This window comes from Patagioenas fasciata, chromosome 17 (assembly GCF_037038585.1).
Source record: "Patagioenas fasciata isolate bPatFas1 chromosome 17, bPatFas1.hap1, whole genome shotgun sequence".
Lineage (NCBI taxonomy): Eukaryota > Metazoa > Chordata > Aves > Columbiformes > Columbidae > Patagioenas > Patagioenas fasciata.
Window position 1 is genome coordinate 8481019 of NC_092536.1, and position 17722 is coordinate 8498740.

Here is a 17722-nt window from a genome sequence, read left to right on the forward strand (position 1 = left end):
AGAAGTCTTCCCATACTACTGATGTACCTTTACCTGAAAACATCTGTAAATGCCATCTTGTTCAAAAGCATTAAGATGAGTTTTGTTCTACTACTATAGCCTCTGTCTAACCTGCAGCCCTTTTTTATTTAATTCAAAACACGAAGACTATAAAATTGAAAAGAAGTATAGGTTGGTTCAACAGGGTAGAGAGACAACAAACACTTCTCTTCCTAACTGGAAATTTAAGAATGATATTTGAATTACCCTGCAATCCCATGATATGATTGAGGAAGACAGATGCCTCAACAAATAGGATGAAAGAAAAGACATGGAAGAAATAATTTAGGCCAGGGCTCAAGAGAGCAGAATGACCCAGAAACAGAGAATGCCCAACCTGTTGAAAACCTCAAAGGGCCAAACAAAACTAGAGGCACCAAAATACCTCATATGCAGAACTAGTTCTGAACTTGATTAATGAAGGACAGTTCATTTTTAAGCCCTGCTTTGACACAGAACTCACAGCCAGAGCTCTACCAAAACTCAGCAGTTCAGAATTTGTATATTAATTCATTTTTTTTTTCCACATTTCTGCCTTTTGTAACACACATTAGTGAGCACTCAACTTCAATGTCTCTCCTTTATTTCTCACTTCAGCAAATCACTAGGTCTTACAAAACGACCCACATCCCCTTTACTTCAAATGCAGCAGTTGTTTTAGATTTATACAATGTGCCACAAAGGTTCCAAAATCCCAGGCCAGTTATTCAGTGAAGCACAATGTTAACACTTGTTCCTCAAAGTTACTCAGACTAATCTCCTGAAATATTTTTGGCCTAATTGAATTAATCTCTTCAGCACTAGGCACAGCCTAGCAGTCAGGAAACCACGTCTCTCTCAGCAGCCTGCCAGAAACAACCGGTGTCAATAATATCTTCCTATTGTCTTTAAACCCCCAAATTTCTCCAAATCCTAGCAGGCATGTACCAAAAAATTACTATAAGAACTCTAGAGGGTAAAGAAAGGAGTCAAAAGGATTTTGGTTTCCAATTTTCTATAAATAGCAACAAACCCCCCAAATCACATGTTGTTCCTTTGCAAAACAATTTACCTTCAAAGTAATGAATTGCAGATCCTCCAGGAGAGCTGGGAGGTGGAATTCCACGTTCAGGACTAACCTGAAACAACGCACAAAAGCTGCAATTCAAAAACTATTTATAAAACATGGAAAAGTCTTCCAGAGAATGGTTCATGCACTTTATAATGAAACACAGCTCCAAGAAAAACTAATAGGAACTACATATTGCTGGGCCTAACACCTCAATTCCAACCAAAAATGGGAAGTTAAAAAAAGCTATTTCAGTGCTTTTGACTAAAGCGAAGAGATCAGAATGATGAGTCCTGTGCTGTATGAAACTACGCTAATAATAATCTGTGGTTTCAAAACCAGCATCTGAATTCGTTCTTCCCAGAAGACAACGAACACCCGCAGCTCCTGATGAAACCAGTGAGAGCTCATGTATCCTCTGCACTTCTGCAAACTTCAGCCATTAAGTGCCAGCTTCCCAAACTCGCAAATATACATTACATTTTTTTTTCCATAGGAATAACACAAGGGATAGAACTTGCCAGTTGTTCCATGTGAAGGCAAGCACAGTTGTTAAACAGTCATTTATTATTCTGTAGCTCAGAAACTACAAATTATGAAACCCAGTTGCAGAAGCAAAAAAAAGATCTCTGTATCTGCCTGCACATCCAGGCTTAACGTTGTCTTAACTCCACTATGACCACAAAATCATCCAAGCACTTGCTCTGTGTTGGAGTCAGTCATACAAACCTGTGAGATGCTAGATACACTGCTAGCCTTTCTCTTTAGTGATCCTTCTTGGCAAACAGTGAGTAGAGAACTGGGAAGAATTGATCTGAAATCATTAAAGGATCGTCGGCGAATTCCGTCAAGTTCTTCTGGAACTCTCAGGGAATGTGGTGGAATTTTTGGAAAAAGCTTTGAAAGGAGAGCCTCCTCCGAATTGCTGAAGCGACCAAAGGCTCGAGAAATTCCTATCAGGCAGGGTACTGCATACTTGCATAAATATTCTGGAAAAGAAAAACACATGTAACGGTATATTAACAGTAACTTAGAACTTCCTCTTTACAGTTTTGCTACCACTTCACTGAACTGTTTCAGCCCAATGTGCCTTACAGAGACATATTTGTGTGCAAGCAGAGGAAAAAGTCATGAAAGTATCGCAAATTAATACACTTCTGCTTCCATGTTAACCAGTCAGCAACAAACAGAATAAATATGTGCTAGGGGAAGTAGAAGAAAAAGCTTCTCACTTTTCAGAAGTGATTCTGATAATCAGAAAACACAAGAGAAATTCAAAGGGCAGGAGTTATAAATATAGCAACAATTTTAACAGTACCTTTATCATGCATTTGCGGGGTCTGGCACATTCCCAATAGGAACTGCATTACTTGTAGAATTGCATCCAAAATCTAAAGTAATCAAGACAGACATACAAAAATATATTTTGGTAAAGAAATATCATTATCTTACACTAGATCACTACAACAAATGAAACTTGCAAATATTAACATAAGCACCTCTGGAAACAAGGTTTTTTAAATGCTTTGTGACCAAAAATGTATATTGCCTTGTCTCAGGTCAGAGCTGCTTTTGTGAAGTCTGCAGTTAGCTGGTATGTACTAGCAGAATAAATACGCAGCAGTTCTAATTTCAGTATCACAACCTAAATACTTTGACACCCAGAAGGAACAGCAGACTCATGAGTATCTTCTAGATACTTGAGTATTAATTAACACTGGCAAAATAATGCAACAGTATGCATGTTAAAGCAATCCATCCCTTTGCAAGAAAGGAAGCAGCTGTAGTTTACTCGTTTCTAGATTGTCATTATTCCAGCATTAGAGAACTGGGCACTGCATTAGCACAAACTTTAAATAAACTCTACCTGCTCTCTAAGAGACGCATCCCTGTAAGCAACGTCTGATAACAACGTCACCAAGCAGAAGCTGAAATTTTCTGCAACTGGAAGCAAACCTGCAAAGTAATGGACAGAAAATAAGCCACTTCCGTGTTGTTAGAGAGAATCAACATAGAGCAGATAATAATAAAGCAAGAAGACAGAAGTGATTCCCATGCCATACAGTTCTGAGATAGACTGTAGAAAAATACAGTAAAAAAAATTACAATACTCTTTGGGAAAAAGTATTCTTATGTTAATTTTAAGAGATACTAAGGGAGAAAGAAAGGAAATAGTTTAAATAGCAACTAAGCATCAAAGCTAAAGGTAGAGCATACAAATCTTGTGTTCCACCCTCTTACTCTAACCACTACACAATCTTCTCTCCAGTTTAGTAACCAAATACATTGAGTGTAGGATTATTTGGGAAGTGTAATTTATCACAAAGCAGTCAAGTAAGAAAGCTGGGAGCTATGTGACTTCCTCTTTGCTTCTAAAGAAAATCAATAATAAAGGCTGTTGAGTCAGGAGCTAAGAATGTAGCAGGACCTATCACCTCTCCTGAGTAACCTTTGTTAGTCCTATTTCCGGGCCAGCATCCCACGAGAATGAACAAAAAATCCAAACATCACCTTTGCCTTTCCGTGCATTGCTTTCTTCTATCCATTGGACCTTGGGAAGACCCTTCAGAAGTCGAAGCAGGTAAGGAACCACATTATCTTTGTGCTAAAGTGGAAAAAACTCTATTTTAAAATGGAGAAGAAAAGCTGAATCATATCATCTCAAGATATTTTAGAGATATAGGAAGACTACATTAACCACATACAGAACTTCCTTCTAGTAATTATTCCACAAGCTTCACAAGTACTGCAAAGTTGATTTCAAAGCAGGCAAATGAAAGTAAACTCATTCAGTGCTATAAATCCAACCCTTCCATTTTAGGCAGCAGTTCATTCTCCATAAAAGTTGGAGAAAAAAGTTGCAGAACAGTAAGCCATCCTAAACAATTTATTAGCTTACAGTAAGGTCACAAAATAATTTTAAGGTCGCTAGAAATTCAGTGCCAGTCCCAATTCAGTACATGTGATCCATGGCTCGGCCTTATACAAGGCACTTCAAATATCTGTGCAATGCTGCAGTTTCCTCATCTGCAAATCACAGCACTTTCCCCGCTCATAGAGTTGGATTAATTAATAGTAACTGCTGGCTTTAAAAAATGCTAAGAAACACATATACAGCTGCCTTATTTAAACTTCATACTATAAAAAACACAATGTTAATAACATGCATACATGCTGTATCATAGTAAATAGATATCAAACAGGAGGAATTCAGGCCTCACGCAAACCCTGGGCAGCATTGAACAACTTAAAGTGAGGTCTAATGACTTTGGACCTAGGACGTGGTATATCCCTCCTTTCCTCTTCACAAAACACCACCACGCCCAGAGTTTGAAGGGAAGAAAACCAGTTTGTCAAAGCCAGGCTGACAGACACGAAGAGACGTTCGTACACAACACAGCCTATGTGCACTGTGTGTTTACCCTGGCTAGTGCCAAGCATGAAAAGGCCCATTACAAACCTGATGTTCAGGAGCATGTTGGAACATACTGTCATTCAGAAGCATGTGGGGAAGAACACCCAGTGACACATATGGTTTGAGCAAATCCTCCTGAAAAGCCTTTCCCTTCTCTCCTTACGCTGTGATGATGAAAAAACACGAGAGCAGTTTGGCTGTAGCAGTGCCATGACTACTGATGATCACACCCATCAGTACTGCCCTCGTTTCCTTGTGCTCTCCTGCCTGCATCCATCTGTTACCTCTGATCTTATTTATTTTTATGGATAGCAAATACCAACTTTTCCTTCACTGAACAACCACATTTGAATTAATCCAAAGTCTTACAAGTAAAATAGAGTTAGCATAAGTAAGAAAGATACCTGAAGGTCAGATTCAATTAGAAAGATTCCTAAAGCAATAACAGCATCTCTGCGACGTTCATCTAACTGGAAAATGCCATGGAAATCCACTGGACACATACAGAGCAGTTTTTGTACCTGAAAAACAGCAGACGGAAAGAACAGTTGGAACAAGAAGCTCCCAGCCATCGTGTCCATGCCCTAGACAAGCAACAGCCTGGGCAGCTCTAGTATATCTGCAAATATTTCCACAGCAGAGAAGGAGCTGACAGGCTGTGGTTTCCAAGACTCCTTCAGATCTCCTCTGTTTGAAGTGAACAACAGACTTTCCATCTTCTGGAAGACAAACAGGTGGCCACATGACTCCACTTTAACCACCAATCTTAAAAAGAGCAGCTAAGGGCTTGGAAAGAGTGATGAATAACAGAAAGCAGAAAAAGACAGAAAAATCTCAAATAGGTGTCAAACATTTTTACCACAACACGGGTTGATTTAAAAGCTTTCTTCAACACTTGATCAAGCTGTTTGTTTGTTTTCAGATCTCAAAAGAATTTCTGAAACTGTTCAGAGCATCACATTTACAGAGCTCATTCCTGCATCCCTGGTACAACAAAGCTGTCCTTCCAGGGGCACGGGGCAGCCCCAGCTGAGGGGCTCAGACCCGCCTCCCTCGCATGTCACAGGTCCCCACCCGGTCACCAAACCACCCAAGGCTGCGACTCTCCGCCCTCCCCACCCACGCAGCACAGACACTCCAGAGCCAGGATGTGCAAAAAACATGCAGCAGGCATATGCACATGTATTTATTCCTGTAAACAAAAAATGGGTGAATGCAGCTTGGGTTACAGCTACACCAATGCCTTCTTCATACATAGCACTAAACCATAAACTGTTACCTGGGTAAAACTTTTGCTTAAATCCTTTTAGCACAACAGATTAAGTTACTAGAACTATTATTTTCTCACTGCTTAATTATTACTTCACTCCATATCCAGCAAACACACACCTAAAGAATATATCAAATTTCCCAAGTACTTTGTTTTCCTACAGAACTGTTAAAAAAGGGCCAATGCAACAAGCATGTTGTCTTTTTACAAGTCTCCTTGATGTTAATAAATATTACCTAAAAAGGGCTGTCACAATAACTACCTCTGACCTATGTTTGGATGACAAGTTGCTTCCTATTTAGATAACTCTATAAACACTCCACCTTGAAATTTCTAAACCAGTATTTCCCTAGAGGATTAAAACAATTCGCTGGGTGCCCAGTGGAATTTAAGATTCTTGTCCTTAAGCTGCCAGACCTCCTAATTACAAGATCAGTAACACAACACAATAATTGTCTTGCTCAACACAAAACACAGAGGAAACATAAGCTCTGTAAAATAACTCCTGATGCATGCACCCCATGTCAGGTTAACATTTGTAACGACAAGAGGGAATAACTTCAGCTAGAGAGGAATCGTTAATGTCATTTAAGCCTCTGCAAACTCGAGGGACGTGCAGCCACCGCGAGGATCCACATCCGTGGTGAGGACACGAGGGCTGTTCCGAGGGCGGCGGTTCCTGTCACAACTGTGGTTTTGTTCAGGTCACACGGGGCCGCACGAGTGTCCCACAGGCCCAGCAGCCCCCGCGCACACGCGGTGTGCCGGAGCCCACGGGCACGGGGCAGCCCCAGCTGAGGGGCTCGGACCCACCTCCTTCGCATGTCACAGGTCCCCGCCGTCACCGGGCCACCAAACCACCCAAGGCCGCGACTCTCCGCCCTCCCCACCCACGCAGCACAGACACTTCAGAGCCAGGGCCCCATTCCCGCCACGGCACCGCCCCCTCCACACAGACACCACTCGCGTGACGCGCACACGCACTCCCCGACCACACGACGCCCACACACACGCGGCTCCCACGCCAGACCCCGCACAGCCGCAGCCCCTACGCGTGACACTCCCGCAGTCCCCACACAGGCACCTCCCCACGCGTGACGGCCCCTCTTCACGCACGCACCTTCTCCAGCGGCGCCGGGCTCTGCACGGCCAGTGACCGCGCCAGCGACAGCACCGTGTTGAAGTAGAAGCCGCGCGCGGTGCCCGCGCTGCTCCCCCGCCCGGCGCCCGCGGCGGGAGCCGGAGCCGCCGCCGTAGTCGCTGCGGCCGCCGCCGCTGCCGTCGCAGCAGCAGCTGCTGCCGCCGCTACTGCAGCGGCCGCCATGTTGCGGGGAAGCCAGGGGCTGCCCGCCCCGCCCCGCCCCAGCAGCTCTCACGAGATCACAACACACCAACCACACCATAAACATGGCGGCGCCCGCAGCTACTTCACTGCCGGTGGGCGCCCCGCCCCGGTGCCCGCCCCCGGCGCTGCGCCGCAAATGGGCGTGCCCAGCACGCTCCTCCCCTCTGCTGTGGTGGTTCCTCCCGGCAACCGCCCGTCCCTCAGCTGCGCCCCGCCGCGCTCGTCCCGCCCCGGAGGGGGCGGTCTGGTGGCTCCGTGCGGCAGCGGCCTGTGGGCGGAAGGAACGGAGGAGACTGCGGCCTGAGGCGGCGGCGTAGCAGGACAGGCCTGGCTCGGTCTTCGTGAGGAGCCAGGGCGGGAGCGCTGTCTCCCTGAGGCGCTCACCGCTCCCTTCGCGGCCCGCTGTCGGCGGCACCATGTCGGCCCTCCCGAGGAGCTACAACCCTTTCGCCGAGGAGGACGATGAGGAAACGACGGCCTGGCCGGCGAGGGGCGGCGGGGAGGCGAGCGCAGCAGAACGGCAGCGGTCCCTGCAGCAGGAGATGCTCCGCCGCTCCGCCGCCACCGCCGACAGCACCGCCCGCTCCCTCTCGCTGCTCTACGAGTCCGAGCGCATCGGGGTGGCCGCTTCCGAGGTGGGTCGGGGGTGGAGGGCGGCGAACTGGGGGCGGAACCTTCTCCTTTTCCCCTTGTGCTGGGGGCTGCCCTGCGCCCGCCGCCCCCCGGGAGGGGTGTCTGGATCAAACCTCCTGAGGGGGAGGTTGTTTTCCTTTGTTTTACTGGAAGTCTTTCGAAACGGCTCTTTTTAGAGCTATTGAATGTTTCAAAGACAACGTATTCCTCTGTGTTATTGTGGGCTGCTTTTCTGGGTGCTGAGAGTTTGGTTTTTTGAGGAAAAAAAAATCCCAATTAAACCCTATCTATAAAATACTGAGGCTAGGACTCGACTGTGCTTTCAACTCCTGTTAACAATTTTCACTGTTTTCTTAATGGCCTGTATACCTGTTTTCATCTGACTAAAAAGTTTTTGGCAGTTGTCTTTTTGGCAGGCCCTGTTAGTTGCTTGTGATGTGCTCACTTCACCCCGATTAATCATTTCCTTCATTCTTCTGGCCATGTTTCAGAATATTTACGCTCAGAGCCATGCCTCATAAAGGTCTGTCCCTTGTGTCACCTGCTAATGGGACGTTTCTTTCAATGTCAGTGATGTGATTGCCTCAGTTAACCTGAGAGCACCCACAAGCTGCAGTAGGGGCTTCTGCTCAAGGGTTTTTTTGGTGCTATTTCTGCAAACTTGCAGCCTTGTGACTTGTGTTGTCTAGAAGAGCACAAATGAGCAATCAAGAATTTAGGCTTAACACAGGGCTCATGGTAATCTTGAACTGTATGTGTTTGCTGCTTCACTGAAGGGAAGAGAAGTGTATTCCACTGGAGTTCCCTGAAGTCTAGAGAGAATATGAACATAAGTTATTTGTTTTGCACTAATGTTGGCTGCAGACAACTTTCCTGCTAGAATTAATCTTTGGATTACTTTGGAATAATGTTTGTGCTGCTGAATTAGAAAATAACATGGTAGTACACGTCAGAATTACTAAATCCTGCACTGTTAGTGTCAGCTAAAATATAATTCCTGCAGTATGGGAAAATTCTGTTAGCATTTATTTCCTTTGGTCATTCTCTTTCTAAACTATCAGGATCACGCCATTAAGGTCATAATAGTATCCCTTCCCAATGAAGGTGTTGTTCTCAACTAGAAACAGTTCTGCTTGCTTATTTCCTTGCCATAAACCTTTTCATTTTCAGTACATCACCCATCTGGTGCCCTGCTTGTTCTATCAGGAACAGATGTAAGTGTCAACCTGACAGAAGGCCAGTACAGAAAATTCCTGGGTGCTGTTTGTAGCAGGTGTCAGGAACCTGGCATTGTGTGGTGCTGAGGATTTTACAGCTGGTTAATGCTATGGCTGACTAGCAACTCTTGACTTAAATGCCCTGGAGGAGTGAAAGAGCTGTATGTCTTTATAAGTAATCTATACAGCTGCGGGAGCTGTTATTTTTCTTCAGAGTACCTGTAAAAATGTTTGATGTTTCAGTTTATTTTGGCTTTACTAGCTTTTTTTTTTTCCTGTCCGTATCTGTTAGGAACTTGTACGTCAAGGGGAGGCCCTGAAGCGCACAGAACAGATGGTAGATAAAATGGAACAGGACTTGAAGACTAGTCAAAGGCACATAAATAGCATTAAGAGTGTTTGGGGGGGCTTGGTAAACTACTTCAAAGCCAAACCTCCAGAGAGCAAGCCAGAGCAGAATGGGACCCCTGAATATTATGCTAACAGTAGGTAAGTACAATAAACATTTTACTTTGGACTGATATCCCACAGCATCTCTTGAGATGTCACCAGAAAAACAGAACTTAAAATAAAAGATCTCTTGATTCTGTTAAGGAAACACCTGAGTTGGTGTCTAGCTCCCGTGTTACTTTGAGAAAAATACTTGTGTTTTTAGTGGTAAGAATAACTTTGTATTTGTGGGAAGTTAATGCACAAGTATTATAAATTATCATGCTTACTTCAGTCCTGTCAGGAAATCATGATTTGTAGCATTGACATGGTTCCATGTTATATATTATGTGTGTTTCTCTAGCTTCTCTTAAAAGCTGCGATTACAAATGATTTGCTGTGAAAGTACTGTGTCTTATAGCACTTGTCTTTCTTCAGCTGAGAAATTTATGTAAAGCCTGATAATGCTGCACGGATTGATTTCCTTCCCTCTTGCTGCATCCTCCACTAGAGGACAGCACTAGGTTGCCTCCAAGATGGAAGATAGTTTTGGTTTTGATAACAAAGTTTCCATATGCTGTTTTCAGCACTAAAGCAACCAGTTCTGCTTTCACTGAAGTCAAATGCTTATACTTAATTTTAAAGGAATATTTTGGATTGGATCTAACAAACTTGCTCTTCTGGCATAAATTGTTACCTGTTCTTATTTAACAGATTCAGTATGAAGCCTGTGGTCTATAGGAATGTTTTATTTTTCTTCTCTTTACTACCAGATTAAAGGAAGCAATGATGTCTAGTAAAGAACAAGAGTCAAAATACCAGGAAAGTCATCCAAATTTAAGGAAACTAGATAATTCAGGTTTGTTAACTTTATTTTACACTGAATGTCTGTCATCAACATGGGGTGAACCTGTAGAGTGGTGAAGGCAGAGACCCTTCAGCCTGCCCAGCCGACTACGTTGCTGCCTAACGCTTGGAGACTTGTGTTCCAGCCTTCATGGCTTTGAATTCTAGGGAATTGTTTCCCCTAAAATTCATTATACCCATACTGAAGATGTGAAATATTTTACTTGTTTACAGATTTTATTTAACCCTTCCTGCAGGGGGATTTATGCTGATAATATATCCACTAAAGACTTTAAAAGCACCCAGTGCTTATGTTTGCACAGAGGAGACTATAGCAAAGAATCCACACAGTGTGTAGGCAGCATTGTCCTGTGTTTGCCAAAAGGTTAACTTGTACATGCAGAGGTTTTCCTTTTTAACCATCACTTGTCATAGTTTTCAGATGTTTTCCTTCTTGTTTCAAACATGGACTCTAACCCTTCATGCTGAAGTCATTACTTGATTTGCACAAGGGAGTGTTCAGGGTTTGCTGTTGGTCCTCAGTCTTACAATGTGTCTGTGATGATTTTTGTGTATAATGTGACTGCTCCCTTTTAAAGTGAGGTTCAATTATTTAGTTTAGTAAGAGTGAGAAAGCAGCAGGGTGTCCTTATAGTTGTAGTTCTGTAAGTAAAGAAATACTTTTTGGTAACATTAATTTCTGTTCCACTCCACATAAGATTAGAATTCTGTCCAATAGAGGACAGAAATAACTCTCTGGCGGCTTGACTTGGGGAAGTATTCACTGCTGGTGGAAGTTACCAACCTACCTGCTGTCTTGGTTAAGTGTGGGTTTTTTTCCTCAACTGCTCAGTGAAACTGCAAAAGACAGCCCAGAATAGAATAATTGTAGCTTAATAACTAATCATCTTGAGGGGTACCCTATAGGTAGTGGTGTCAGACTGATTTTAATACTCCTGCTAATGTGTTATGTGATTACATGGCAACTGTGGTCAGAGTAATTCTTAATAGCTGCCTTGCCTTAAACTTTGACACCTTCAAAAACTCTAAAGCCTCTTCTTACTAACTTTTTAATCATTATAATCTGTATTTTATACTCTTAACAGACAATGATTTTGGCAAAGCAGATTTAGTTTCTTCAGTGCAGAGGGATTTGTATCCGAAGAACCAACAACTGCGAGCTTACCACCAGAAAATTGATAACAACTTAGGTGAGTGAGAAAATTGAAGCTGTTTGATGTAATACAATTTCCAACTTCTGGTTCTTAAGCCATAGAAAATTACTAAGTAATATATTGCCAACAAAAAGGGGTTTTTTTTTGTTCACATGGGAAATTTCATCATTTAAAAAAAAATCATCTGCTTGTATTCTGGATTCCAAAACTACCTACATGGCAGAATCACGTTTGATTGAAACATATGCCATTTGTATGGTTGAATGCTGCAGCATGAGGAAATGGTGCTGATGTATCCATAACACTTGCATTCAGGATATGAAACTGTTTCTTTGAATCATCCTGTAAGTTGACTGGAGTATCACTGGGACGAGCAGGCTTATCTATCCCTTCTGAAAAGATTTATTAAACAGGTATTGGTAATATTACTAAGAAGATACTGCTTCAGATTGACATCAAGATTATACCAGTACGGACACTTACTCCCTCTTTGTCTAAATCCTACCACTTACATTGAAAGATGTGTTCAACTTAACTGACAGTTAAACTCAGATGTTAAATTGTACATCAGTTTGGACCCAAAGAATTTACAACTGTGCGCAGCTTTTGAAATAAAAATGTTTTGTAGCAAATAGAAGAACCGAAAGGCACTAAATATTTAATTTGTGAATTTGCTGCATTTTTTAATGACTTCTAAAAATCATTCAGCTGCCTTTCTCTTCCTTTGTTCTGTAGCAGATGTACAAAGTGCCTCTTTGCCTACACGTGTCACTGTTTAGCTGACCTAGAAAGAAGAGATTGGAAAGAAATTGGAAAGCAATAGATCAAAGAGAGAGAGTCAATCATAAGAGTTAGTAGAAGCACATTTGTTACTCCCAAGCTGTGCAAATCCTACTAGCCTCAGGAGCATTTATACCAATCGATCATCCAATAAAATAGTTTTGTTATTGCCGAATTAGAAAATCTGGGAATTGGATTTTTTCATCTATGTTGAATAATTAATGGCTTAAATCTTCAGTGTATTGATGATATCAAATTGAGGTAGTGAGCATATTGTGTGTATTGAGCTGAGAAAATATGTAATATGTACCAAATTTTCTATAATACATTTAAAAAAAAAAAAGTAAAAAGCATGTTATTACAAGGTATGTGATTTTATAAAGATATAATTTGGTTTTAAGCATTTCTAGTTAACTTGTAATGGAAAAAAGAAGGAAGCAACTATTTCTGTTAGTAATGCAGAAGCAGTGTTAAAATATTGGTGCTTCCACTACTAAAGAACACTGACATCTTCTAACCCAGGGTTTTGGAGAAGAGGGAATATTGGTCATGTCTATTTAAACAATATGCATTATACTGCTTTGATACCTTATGGTCCCTCTCTTTATTGACAGATGAGATGTCTTCTGGGTTGAGTCGTCTGAAAAACCTAGCTCTTGGTCTGCAAACAGAAATAGATGAGCAGGACGATATGCTGGATCGGCTAACGAAAAAAGTAGAGACACTGGATATCAATATTAAAAGCACCGATAAAAAAGTCCGGCAACTTTAAAGTATTTTTAGAATTTTTTTTGTCCGGCGTCAGTTCTTCCTTGGGTGTCTTATCTGAACTGATCTCTTAAATCTTGGACAAAGTTGGTTTGTTTTTTCTGATACGCTATTGATTTTGTCATTAAAATTTCATAATCCTAAGTGCAGCATAATACCTTAAGTTTCTTCTTAATGTACATGGGAAAAGTGCATGTTGAGTGAAATCTCTCAGCACTTGGTAAATGCTTTTGTGCTGGATACCCTGCTCGATTGTGTAAGTGTGTCATGTGCGTGGAGGAATTTGCAGTCTACAAAGCTTCAGTGTCCTTGGCCTGGGAGCTGTGATGAGAAAAGTAACTACATTTTGCCTCTGTTTTGAGGAGGGGGCGGGGGGAACAGAGTGTGCTTCTTTGTTCAGAACAAACGTTGCTAATTCTGTTTACCTACAGCTATTTTAAATTCTGAAAAAATGCTGATTTCCAGCTGTAAAAATAATTCTAAGTGACTGTTCTCTGGCATTTCTGGGGCTTAAGGAATGAACTGTTCTATGGACGTTGTGAAATATCAAGGGTGTCATGCAGTAACGATAATATCCTGTGCGTGTTCCCTTTTCTAAGATGACTTTTCTCAAATGCTGGATCCATGAACTGTGGTAGTTGTTTGGGTCACTAAATGCTGTCACCTTTACAATGTTTTCAGTAAAGATCTCTGAGGGTATGTTGTGGTCTGCAAGAAACACTGATTGACAGTGACCCAAAAAGTCTGGGTAACAAAATCAGGACGTAAATTTATATGCTTTTAAAGATTCTTTTGTAGAAATTGTCACCGTCTGTGTTTAAATTTTCTGCTCTTTCTCAGCTTATTCAGTTATTGTGGTTATTTGAAAAAGAGCTTCCATTGTAGAAATGGAGAGTTGGTCTGACACTGCTCAAACAGATCACAGGAGATCATTCTTTAACATTTATTTTGCATGTGATTACGGACTCAGCAGCTGCTGCCTTTTCCTACGTGATGTGACTGGTTTTAAGACACTCAGCTATGGTTCAGATACTTCTGTGTTGGCTTAGTGGGTATGAAGAGTTCCTGCAGATGAAGAAAAACTCAAATGTTGGAGTCTTCCAGACACAAGTTGGGCCTTACAATTTGTTTTGTTCTTTTGTGTGTGTCACTGTAGAACAAAATAATTACAATTCCGTTCCCGCCTTGGGACGTGATAATGAGAACTTGCTGTCTTCAAAACAAGTAATTTGGGTTTGGAGAGGCCAAGGGATGTGTGTCAGTGTTGCAGCGCTCACTATCGCAAATGAGGATGAGTGGCTAATGAGAGACAGTTACGGTTCTGAGTTGGTGCCACATTATCTTATGAACTAAAAGAAAACCTTGATGTTCAGGGCTATCAAGCTTGTATCCTCCAGAAACATCACATTCCTACTGTCCTGATTCCTTTTTTAAAGGGATTTGTTACCTTGAGCTCACTTGCTACAAAGTTCAGCTGATTGTTAAGGAGATAAAAGACAACTTGAACCTTTCTTGATTTGCTGTGTCTGCTGAAAGTTCACTTGCAGAAAAACAAATCACTAGAAAATCCGCAGTTCTTGGGCATAGTATTGTGGAAAAGAAATATTCCTGGGATTACTAGCAAGGTAGAGCTGTGAATTAGATTTAAGGTGAACCTGTTTCCCCTTATGTTACTGATGTCATTAATTTCAGTCCCTAAAAAAAACCCCAGGCATTTTGCAGGGACATAAAACTACAAGAGCTATTGAGTCCCTTTAATTGCCTTTTAATTTGCACTTTGTGTCATGCTCATTTGGAATCTTAAAAACCTCATTAATATCAATGTATTGTCTGTTTGGGTGTATACCATGATTAATTCTCTTTTATTCTGTTAGAATATTTATGAATAATAAGATTTTATGTCTCAAGATGGTTGATATGTTTATTTACTTAATGATACCAATCATTAGTTTTCAAAATGTTAATTACCTCAGTGAAGGAAGGTTGAAATTTTGCTTATACCTGTTTTAGTTCCTTATTTGACTTTATGCTTTTAATGAAAAGGGTGAAAAGAATTGTATTTTTTCTTATCTCAATGCTGTTTAACAGGAGCATTTTCATCTTGAAAAGGATTTAGAAATTCTGAGAGAGAATACTAAAAAATTGCATAGTAGTTAATGATGTGACTTTTAATGTGAAATCTGCCTTCACCTGTATGCAGCTACTTCACAGCTATGTTTTTGCCAAAGTAAGACTTTGGTAACTAGGATGTTATGCTGAGATTTTCTCCACTAGACTATGGTCAATGGAGGAAAAATGTAGCTGGGGATTTAGATGTGTTATGTGTAATAAGTGACGTGGAGCTTGAATCCAAACAACTATGGTTGATTTAAGAGCAAAGTGAAGTTGTATAAGCCTTATGAGATGTGTACTGCATCCTGGATAGCTTTGCCTTTAAAAACACAGGCAGGGAAGGGGGAAAAAAAGTCCCTATTTCAACTTGGAGGCCCTTTGTGATGCAGGCAGACTGGAAAAGCGGGATCTCAGCCATGTGGGAGCTTTGCAGAGGTGTCAAACTTCTCGTGTCTTCTCACAGTCCCACTCACTGGCTCAGTAACGTATGTCTTTGCTTAGGCTTTTCTGCTCTATTTATTGGTGGGTTTTGTTTTTTCCTAATGGCCTTGTTTAAAGGATCACTTCCCACACCTCATGGGTATAAATGAATTTGTTACAAACCGAATTCCCTTCCTCAAGTTAATAGAGATGCTTTATGCTGATAAAGAGCTGAAGTCTGACTGACATGAGGAGACCACACTGTTGTGTAATAGTGTGGTGTGGGGTTTTTTTCTTGCTCGTTGGAATAACTTTCAATTGTGCAGAACAGGGAAATGTAATGGAAAAAACCACATGATTTTTGCCTTTTCAGGAAATGTCATTTTGCATGTGTTATGAAGGATTTAAGTAGCTGTTCTTACTATTTCCTGAGATAAATACGTTTTATTTCTTCTTGGATACTGTTGAAAAACATACTTTGTACAGGGCATAGGACTTTCAGAAGAGATTTAATTTACACTCAAGCACTAACTTGATAAGTTAAATGATTTTGCCTAGATACTCGTGTTGGCATAGGAAATGGGTGTCCTTGCAGCAAAATAGCTCTGGTTTATTTGATTCCTATTGGCATGAGTAGAAGTTTAATATTAAAGTCAGAAGAAGATAGCCCCCAAAAATATATATTTCAAGTCTTCTTTATAAAAGGAAATTTTCTTGCTGCTTAGGAAGTTTGCTAATAAATTTTGAAGAGCTGTCAAACATTGGGAAGCAGCATAGCTTTCCTAACACAGACATAAGACATACTCTAAAAACAGCAAGTGAAAAACAAGTGGGAATAAGCAATATCTGACTACTAGAGTCCCAGGTGTATTAGATTGTAAAATTTCCTGAGCATTGAATGAAATATTGCAACAAGTGATGTGTAGCTGAATTTTAGTCTGTACTACCAAGACTTGTTGGTGGGCAGAACTCTGGCTTAATGGAATTGTTGGGACACTGTATGGTGTCAGAGGTTTTTAATGTGTGACATTCATCTGATATGTTTTGCTGCCTTGTGGTTTTTGTGAAGTGATGTCATTTGTTAAATGGTGAAATAGAAAAGACTTTCACCACTCTGCCTTCTGAACAAACAGATTTTTTGTAGGCATTTTACAAGCATAACGTAATATGGAGGTTATGTGTTAATTTTTACTTTGGAATATATGTGGCTTAATTTTCAAAATCACAGGCAGTGATTTTTTGTGTCTGTGGCTTTTTTTAATAGTACTTTAATTCTCTGCCACCCAGGTATAACAGTTTTTATACAAATCAAATTGAATTATCTTTTTCTTTTATTTAAATGCTAAACTGGACTGTGGTTCAGCAATTCAGGAGATAGAATGAAATGAGTGTTGAATGGTAAAATGGTCAATAAAGGCGCTTATTGTTAATGGAGATTTTTGCATTTATTTCCCGTATTTCTCTGATTACAACATCATTGACACTTATTTTCCACAATAAGACCTGTTAAAATGCTGGACATGCTCTGTTAAGTTTGTGCCAGAACGGAAATAATTTTGCAGCTGGTGGGTTTTCTGGGAATAAAAGGAGGGTATTACATTTCTACTTGACTCTTGAGTACATTCCTTTAGATCCTGAAAGGAATGCAAACAGGCATTTATTGTTGCAAAACTTTAACTTGTGATTATAAAATAAATCAAGATGTTGCTTGAAAAGTAACCTTGATCAGGAGTATCAGAAACTGGATGTATGCATTAAGACAGGTGAACAGGAGGGAGGACTTTACACAAATGTGGTTGTGGCTGGTTGGGAATTTCAACCCTTTTGTGTTTCCTCAAGGACTCCCTTGCTGACACTGCGGTCCCTGCCTTTCTGGGAAATCAGAGGGCAAAGTGGAGGTAAAAGATGCTTGTGCAAGTGTGTAAAACCAGGTAGAGCAGGTGCTGTTGGAAGGAAGGACCCTCACGCTTCTGCCTGCCTTTTGCCCTCTTCCCCACCTCTGCAGAGAGGTTTGGTTTTAGGAGGGAGCTTTACCATTGTTGCTTCATTTTGCTAGGTGGTTGGTTGGTATCTTTGCTTCCAAATAAATCCATTACATATTCCTGAAGTGGGAAAATATGAAGAACTGCATTTGGGCCAGAACTGGGGGCTTGGAAAGGCTCACTTGAAAGAAAGCAGGGAGGTGCCCCACAATAAATAGACTGCCAAATCAGGAAGATCCCTGA

General features: G+C 41.2%; 2 protein-coding genes across 3 annotated transcripts in view; one reads left to right on the forward strand and one right to left on the reverse strand.

Annotated features, from left to right (window-relative positions):
- Positions 1 to 7111, reverse strand: part of PI4KA (phosphatidylinositol 4-kinase alpha) — a 55989-nt gene extending 48878 nt beyond the window's left edge. For both annotated transcript variants that reach the window (XM_065851669.2, XM_065851668.2), the window contains exons 1-7: positions 6893 to 7111; positions 4907 to 5023; positions 3599 to 3692; positions 2955 to 3043; positions 2406 to 2478; positions 1817 to 2076; positions 1091 to 1157 (exon numbers count right to left, since the gene is read on the reverse strand). In XM_065851669.2, coding sequence (XP_065707741.1) covers positions 1091 to 1157; positions 1817 to 2076; positions 2406 to 2478; positions 2955 to 3043; positions 3599 to 3692; positions 4907 to 5023; positions 6893 to 7096 — 904 coding nt within the window. In that variant the 5' untranslated portion in view covers positions 7097 to 7111. The remainder of the gene's footprint in view (positions 1 to 1090; positions 1158 to 1816; positions 2077 to 2405; positions 2479 to 2954; positions 3044 to 3598; positions 3693 to 4906; positions 5024 to 6892) is intronic.
- Positions 7112 to 7306: 195 nt separating this feature from the next.
- SNAP29 (synaptosome associated protein 29) lies at positions 7307 to 16927 on the forward strand. Its single transcript, XM_065851670.2, has 5 exons — positions 7307 to 7752; positions 9260 to 9456; positions 10170 to 10255; positions 11349 to 11453; positions 12812 to 16927. Exons 1-5 carry the CDS (start codon positions 7534 to 7536, stop codon positions 12967 to 12969), a joined length of 765 nt encoding a protein of 254 aa, XP_065707742.1. The 5' UTR covers positions 7307 to 7533; the 3' UTR covers positions 12970 to 16927.
- Positions 16928 to 17722: the final 795 nt, after the last annotated feature.

Bases quoted from the DNA above. Each gene is read 5' to 3' on its own strand.
- SNAP29 (XM_065851670.2), top strand. From the start codon at position 7,534: ATGTCGGCCCTCCCGAGGAGCTACAACCCTTTCGCCGAGGAGGACGAT. The intron at 9,457-10,169 runs GTAAGTACAATA...CTTTACTACCAG, and splicing joins GAATATTATGCTAACAGTAG to ATTAAAGGAAGCAATGATGT. The intron at 10,256-11,348 runs GTTTGTTAACTT...TACTCTTAACAG, and splicing joins AAGGAAACTAGATAATTCAG to ACAATGATTTTGGCAAAGCA.